At 50.8% G+C, this 7,590-nt stretch overlaps 1 protein-coding gene across 4 annotated transcripts in view; it reads right to left on the bottom strand.

Moving 5' to 3' along the window:
• Positions 1–596: 596 nt before the first annotated feature.
• The window catches only part of ARMH3 (armadillo like helical domain containing 3), a 110,202-nt gene continuing 103,208 nt past the window's right edge, over positions 597–7,590 (bottom strand). For all 4 annotated transcript variants that reach the window (XR_004307748.2, XM_015866959.3, XM_015866958.2 and 1 more), the window contains 2 exons: positions 7,278–7,394; positions 597–2,544 (listed from right to left, as the gene is read on the bottom strand). Coding sequence is in view for 3 of the 4 variants with exons in the window: in XM_015866959.3 (XP_015722445.1) it covers positions 2,452–2,544; positions 7,278–7,394 (210 nt within the window). In the remaining variant the exon portion in view is untranslated. The remainder of the gene's footprint in view (positions 2,545–7,277; positions 7,395–7,590) is intronic.

Here is a 7,590-nt window from a genome sequence, read left to right as displayed (position 1 = left end):
CTGCAAGGCCCAGGGGAAAGGCCCACTGCATCCTGACCCCCCACCCCGGGTGTCTGGGGCTCTCTAACATTACTGCTCCCCCAGCAGGATGGGGAGGGTCCCCCCCAACAGATGCATCTCCCTCAGCTTGGCTTGAAAAATGGGACCTGTGTGAGCCATGAAGGGAGGGTTGACACCAAAAGTCACAGCAGCTCTTTCTAATCAATTTTTAATAACTCCCTCCAAAGTTTAGCCCAAACTCCATTTTTCTCCTGCAGAATTTAGCCATTATTTTGTAAATTATTTGTTTCCCTGCAGTGGCAGCCTAATTTAAAGGCAGGAATCTGATTTCTCCCCACACTCGCCCGGCCTCAGAAACAGCTCTTCCAATAATAGACTGGGTTATGAATTAGGTATAATAAAATACACTCAGCAGTGCAGATGGGACACAGGAAAGCCTGGGGTCACCAGGCAGCCCTTGGCAGGACGTTGGAGCTCCGTGGCTTTCTGCTCAGCTCTGAGGGGCTCCACCACATCCCCTCTGGCTGCTGACACACCACCTGCTGGGCACAGGGCTGCCCCCAGCTCCCCCCCAAACACTGCACACAGCACACAGGCAGGGCTCCGCTATTTATTGAGCTCTAGGTAGGTATGTACATCCATTTACAGTGCTTGGGGTGGTGACAGTGTGACAAGAGCGTGGCAGTCTTCCCCAGCTCAGCTTCCAGCGGGGACAACCTCAGGAGCTGCTCTCACCCACAGCCCGGGTTCATTGCAGTGCAGGGGAGACTGAGCCCATTCCCACCCCTTTGCCAGCAGGGAAATGAGCACCTTCCAGCTGCCCCAGCCTGCTCTCAAGCTGAGTGTTTCCCCACAGCCCGTTTGCTGGCCCAGCACCATCCCGCTGACACGCACACACTCGCAGGGCACAGCAGCAGGTTGGGATCTGGCTCAGCTGACAGAAGCCAGACAGCCCCACGCTGCAGCAAGAGGCCTCTGCAGGGAGAAGCTGATGCTCCCAAGGAAGACACAGCACCCAGCGGGCTCTGCAGCCAAGGGCGCAGCTTCAGGTCCCCACGCTCACGGCAGGTAGAGGGGAAACATGAAAGTAATTGGTACATGTTGACATGAATAAACATGGCCTAAGACTGGCAGAGAATGAGCGCGATGTCATTCACAGCACTGCAAGCTGTGAGACTAAGAGCAGGGCCAGGCACTTGTGTCTTCCTTCTCATTTTCTAGGAGAAAAAAAAAGCGGATCTGGGATGCAAATAACTTCTTTAGTGCGACCTACAGTCAGGTCTGAACAGCGCTGCTGGGAGCTGAAAATGCACCAACAGGGAGAAGGTGTTTATGCTGCATATCCCTGAGTTGGCAGCACTCAGCACAGGTTCTGCCCTCCAACAGGCTGAGCAGAAAGGTTTCCCTGCACCCCAGAGAACCACCCTGGAGCTCTGCTCCTGGAACTCTGCTGCAGGCTGCTTAGGGAAAACAGAAAGACAAGCTAGAAAGTGAACCAACTACTTGTGCAGCTGTGTTTGAACTGCAGTAGCTGCAAGCTGCACGCAAGGAAAAATGGGGGACTTGTCAGCTCAGGAAGCTCATCATGCACTTGCAAACATGGGCAAGGCAGATGTTCCTGTGAGGAAGAGGATTGTCGCAATGCAGTCTCTGATGGGCATCAAAGGGAGTGGGGAGGGGGTCAGGCTGTTCTCTGACCCATGGAAGTAGAATATCTAAACATTACCCTCCAACCTATGAACAGCAGGGATGTGCTGGGCTGCTGGAAGCAGCGCTGACCCCAACCAGAGCCGGCCTCCGGTTACACAGCACTCACTTTGGTGGCTGATATCCTGCACGCTGGTGCAACCAGATCTTGGAGGCAAAATTTCTCCTTCTTCAGTAATTAGATGGCTTGGTACAAGCAACACTTTCTGACATCTGAAACCAGCAGCACCTGGGCCCTGCCCTCCTGGGAATTCATTTTACATCCCCCCAGATTTCCCAGCAGGACGGCAGTGGATCTGACCTACGGTTCAGGAGGGATGGTGGATCCAGAGAGCTGTCAGGGCTCGGAGAACTTTCTTGTAGAACAGATGAGCGACCTCCACCCAGCACTGCCTCACACAGCCACAGTGACTTTATTGTTTTGGTTGTGAGCTCTCCCCACCTCTGCTACGAAGGCTTCCAGTACATCCTCCCTGAGGCTGTGGAAGGAATCTCCCGTTGCTGCTTCACAGAAACAGCTGCCCACCCCCCTGGCACGGTACAGAATTGCTTCCTCCTCCTCCATAGGCCGACTCCTCAGCCACAGTCCCATTGAAACACATGCCTTTGGGATCAAACACACAGCAGCAAGGCTCTCCCCTGGAAGAAGTGCAGTCTATTCTGCAGGTGGAAGGCTGCAGATGGGTGTCCCCGCCCAGCCGGGCCCATCTCTCACCAGCCCTGTGCAGTAGTTGTGCCTCTGCTTCAAGAGATGGTGGAGAATTCCTTCAGCAGCAGCTCCTGGCTCAGCGTGTTGAAAGCAAGGTTCTTCCTCACGTTGATGCTGATGGACCGAACCTGATGGAGACAAAGCAAGACATTTTAGCCAAGGGATGCTTTTTGGCTCCCGGGAAGCACAGCAACTTTGACGCAGCTCAGCATGAAGCTGTGATGGCTCTAGAGGACTTGCTGCAGCCAGTGCTCTGCATATTCTGCATATGCTGAGTGCCCTGAACTCGATGCTGAATGGCCAGCTGTCTCTGAGGATGCATCTTAACCCCTTAATGATGCCTGGCTTGTGGCCACCCCCGCAGGCTGCAGGAAGAGGTGGGCAGCCCCGTGGCACAGCAGCTCCCAGCTCTGAGTGCCTGCCCCAGACTGGGCTCCGTCTCAGCTGCACTCGGCAACAAGAAAACAGAGTCAAACATCATCTGTGTCAGCGCCTGTGCAGCAGTGATAGAAAGCAAAACTGACACGAGCTCATCCAAACAACGGGATTACAGTTCCCAGAGACTTGGAGCCTGTGATAATAAGGTTGTTGCTGACCTGGTTAGTGCTTTGTGCTTTTTAAAAGCATTGGAGGATGAAATAAACAGAAGCAGAATAAGGGAACCAACAGTGGGGGCTGGAAGAGGAGTTTATTCTGGTGAGGGCCCCTCCTGCAGCCCTGGGGGGATGGGATGGGGTAACAGGTAGGGCAGAAAGATGCTGCAAGTAGTGTAAGTCAGCATCCTATTATGGCCAGAAGCATTTCTGTGCATCCCAATGACAGAAGGAACAAGCAGAAACGAGCCCCTGGCTTCAGGAACTGCTGCTGGGGTCAGACATCAGCTGTAGGAGGCACCGAAACCATACCCACATACACGTCTGTAAGGAGGGTGAGGCAGCAGAGAAGCTGGAGTGACAAACGAGGAGAGCACAAGGCTTAGCAGAAATTGTAGCTATGGGGCAGAGCAGAAGAAATTAAGCCTATTTAGTCTGCAAAGAGAAGGTTTAGGAGGAACAGAGCAAACGCTCTCCAATACGTAAAATGAGGTCAGGAAGAGAACAGTGAGTAATACCTTCCCGGCTCCCCAGGGATGGGGCAAGAAATATTCAGCTTAATTTAAGACAAAAGATTTACACTGGAAAAGAGGAAATACTTTTAACCCTGCGGGTTATGAAGCAAGGGAATGGATAGCTGAAGCTTTCACTTAAGGATAGCCCCAGGTTTCAAGAGAAGCTTACTCCAACTATGGCCAAAAGCGGTCGAGACAGACCTGGATCTGCTATAGCACAGATCTGGGAGAGGAACGAGAGGGATAATGACACACAAAATGACCCTGACATCTCTGCAGATCTCTGCCCAGCATTTCTGCTCCAAGACAGCAGGCAGCTCTGAGCCGACCGGCTCTAAAGGTAAGAATAGCTCAAATTAAAGCTAAATCGAATCATGTCCAGCACCAAGGCTCAGCACAGGGAGCTGGAGCTTATTCCTCTTTTGGGGCTGGAAGAGCAGCCAGGTGTCTGCCTGCAGCAAGCAGGAACTTCAGGAGCTTCCTGCAGGCTGGTCGAGCTGCTCCAGCCATGAGGGTACCCCCAGGAGCACTCCTGGAGCTGCAGCAGGCTGCTGGCGTGGGAGCTGCCAGATCTCTTTAGGAGGGCTGATAAAGCCTCTGAAAGTAAGCACAGAGCTGCAGCATTCATTCTGTGAGGCACTCAAAGCAGCGCGTGCGTCCTCTCCTGCTTCTGGATAGAGCACGCTGAAAAGCCTTTAAAATTGTTTTCTCTCTGTTAGCAGCTCGGATCTCATTTAACCCACAGACTTTGGAGAAATGGGACACGCTTGGAATGCATCACTTGGAGAACAAGGAGCAGAGGATGGGATGAATGAATGGGAGGCATTAACCATGAGAGGCAAACATTACTCAGCTCTAGTTTGGGTCATTATAGCTGGGTTTGTGCAACACTGTACAGATACTCCTATCTTGTAGCGAGTTCCATCAATTAAACCTGTTTCCAATCAACAAGCAGCTCTTAAGAGATTTGTACAATGGGAGGAAGGTTTACACTGACTGTTATATCTAATTAAAAGTCAAATTAGTGTAATTTTCCCCGCAGAAATCAATCCCTAATCAGACTATTTTGAGACTCCGCTGAAACCCATCCAGCTGCAGACTGCTTGGAAAGATGCTGAATGTCTTTCTGTGTATTTCTGCAGCTGCAACGTGAGGGTCCAGAAGCCCACATCCATACTGCTCACTCTATCAAAGCAGCACAGACCTCCAATGGCATCCCCAGCATTTCAAAGAAGAAAAAAAAAGAGTTAGAAAACCTCCCAACTTCCTCCTCTGAGTCCTCAAAGGCGGCACAACAGGCCAGAAAATGCAGCTGATACAAACGCATCACCTTCCATCACAACGCTGCAAGCCTTTGAAAACTTCTTTGAAAGGGGAATGGGAGAAGAAAGCAGGTTTTTCTTTGGGATTAGCGAGAAAGAGCAGCACAGAAGGCAAAGCCAGAGCAGTGAAGCAGTGCATTAGCAAGGCATGTCAAAGGAGTGAGAACAAGATTTCTGAGCATAAAGGAGCCAAGAGAATGGCCTGGGGAAGTTTCTGCTCACCCACTTAATGGGAGCAAAGGGAGATGAAAAGAAGGCTGAAGAGGAAAATGGCTCCTGCATGTCATTCCCCACCGAGCAGGGTTTGCCTTAACTCAGTCCCGCAGTCACAGACAGAGACAAGAAAATCAGGCAGAACCTGGAAGGAGTTACTTGCAAACAAATCCTCTTTAGGATTTTAGCACGAGCTTGGAAACTGTACTGGAAACCAGCAGCTCACCAGCAGCCCTGCTCCACTGGTAGAAGGGCCCACAAAACAAATTCACTCTTCCCCCCTTTGTGAAGTCCTTCAATCTTAGCAGCTAAACACAGCACACCGGGTATGGGGATGTCATCCAGCACCACACCAGCAACAACCACAGCCAGAGAGAAAAGGAAGCCAGCTCTCCAGTTTGAAGAGGATTTGGGGAGGACAGGGCAGGGCCCTTAAGATGAGCTGTGAGAACAAGTTAATAGAGCCATCCGTTTCTGTGCACCTAGAGGAAAAACAGTGTGGAGGACCGGAGGAGAGTCGGGTTTGCTGAAGACAAATCATAACCTATCACGTTGATTTCCTGCTGTGCTGAGGGAACAGCTTAATGGAAAGCAGGGGATTTTCTGTAGCTGTGAGTAAAAAACCTTTAATAGGGTCCCAATTCTCAGGGCATCGAGAGAAGTGTGGATTAAACTGTTTCACAACTGGGTCAATCAGCACGTTTAGACGGTAATTATTCAGGCATCACTTGCTCTTGAGGAAAAGGTCCCAGGGGTGGCTGGACTGGTAATATTCAGAAGGGGGGTCTGGATTACGTTAAACAGATTCTTAAATGATCCATAATTTGGAGGAATCACGCATACATAAAAAAGGGGCCACACTGTTTGGTAGCTGTGATGATCTTAGAGCTGAGGATGTCATTTTAATCAATCGCCATAATCAGCCAGAGCTCCTGCCAGGCCAAAGAGAAAGTGGGGCACGCAGGAAGCACGTGGCTGAGAGGCTGGGGAAGGAGAAACAGGCTGAGGAGGGTAGGAACCCCCAGGACAGAGAAGATGACAGCAGAAACATGGATGTATTCTATTGCCAGGGTACAGTAGCCTGTTATAGGGAGGCTACGGTCACATTTCCTTGTGTGCATTCTAGATATGGTATCAAACAGCAGGGCAGGAGAAAATAACGGGCACAAAGCAGCAAAGAAAGACATGAAAGTGGTCAGAAATGGCTCTTGTCCGTATCCTAATTGGGTGGTTAGTACCAAAATGACATAGAAAGACATTAAAAGGTTAAGCAGTACGCAGCACAAGGGATCAAAAGCGACTCAGGCACGCCTGCTCTGGAGCAGAGTAGACAGAAGGAGGCGTAACACTCCCAGACTCCTGCAGGCTCGTGATGGAGTGGGCTGGCGTCAGTTACTCATCAATCAGCGGACAGGGCTGGAGGAGACAAGCACTCCTCAAACCGGTGGAAAGAGCTGCCAGTCAGAGACCGCTCCTCTCACTCAAGTCATAACGATTTAAAAGTGAGGGAAAAACAGGCTTTCCTCAGGGCTACCAGCCACTAAAAACCACTGGCTCCGCTGGATGGGAAAATGCCCTGACCCAACAACCATAATGCAGCTCCCTGCAGCAGGGTGAGCAAACTGGCCTGCTGAAGAACACCAGCCCAGATTAGATGGATGCTGTTTTGCCTCCAGTGAATTGCTTATTGTGGTGCTTCCTACCATTAGTTCTCTTTTCTGGCAGTAGGAGATATTTCTAGACAATGTCATTGCTTTCTTTCCCTGGGAACCTGATTTTGGGAGTGATGAAGGAAAGCCTGTGCAGGCAGGTGTGTGACCAGCATCGCACGACGGTGCTCAGCCCCACAGTGTGCGGGCTCACTAACAACAGCAAAAAGACACACGTGCTCTATGCCATAAAATCAAGGTGGGAGCAGCCAGATCTTCCAGCACACACTTATCACCACAAAGCACATTAGATCCCCACACAAAGAAGGAACAGAGACTCTGCTGGCCTCAACAGCCCGGTGGTTCCCCCCCAGCCATATTGTGCAGGGCAGGGAGCTACACAGTTGCAGATCAGCCAACACACAGCATTTGTTGGATTCTACTCCTTGCCCCACCTTTGGGTACAGTCTCCAACAATGCAGTAATTGGGCTGCTCAGCTATACCCCAAATGGCCTTCTTAGACCACAAGCAAAAGCTTCAGAACAGAGCCATTGATTTTGCAGCTTACCAGCTCTTTGAAGAAGGCAGCCTCCTTATGCTGCTCAGAGTAGCGCTCGTACTGATCCAGTCCATCCTGCAGCTTCAGGGTCAGCGTGTCGTAGTTGGAGCGCACCACTTCCAAAACCTGCCAAAGACAGTCAATGCAGCAGAAACATCAGCAGGTGCAGATGCCTTCACATAGGAGGAACAAGGCTGTGGTAGATCACATCTCTGGCACCTGATTGTGCAACATAAATGGCTTTAACAGTCAATATTTGGTTCATGACTAATAAAATGGAGGTGGGCACAAAAATACTTCTAATGCCACTAAGGAACAGCTC

This window comes from Coturnix japonica, chromosome 8 (assembly GCF_054131305.1).
Source record: "Coturnix japonica strain WE chromosome 8, WE-NBRP24, whole genome shotgun sequence".
NCBI classification, from domain to species: domain Eukaryota; kingdom Metazoa; phylum Chordata; class Aves; order Galliformes; family Phasianidae; genus Coturnix; species Coturnix japonica.
Note: the sequence above shows the minus strand (reverse complement) of the source record. Positions and strands in the feature narration are given on the sequence as shown.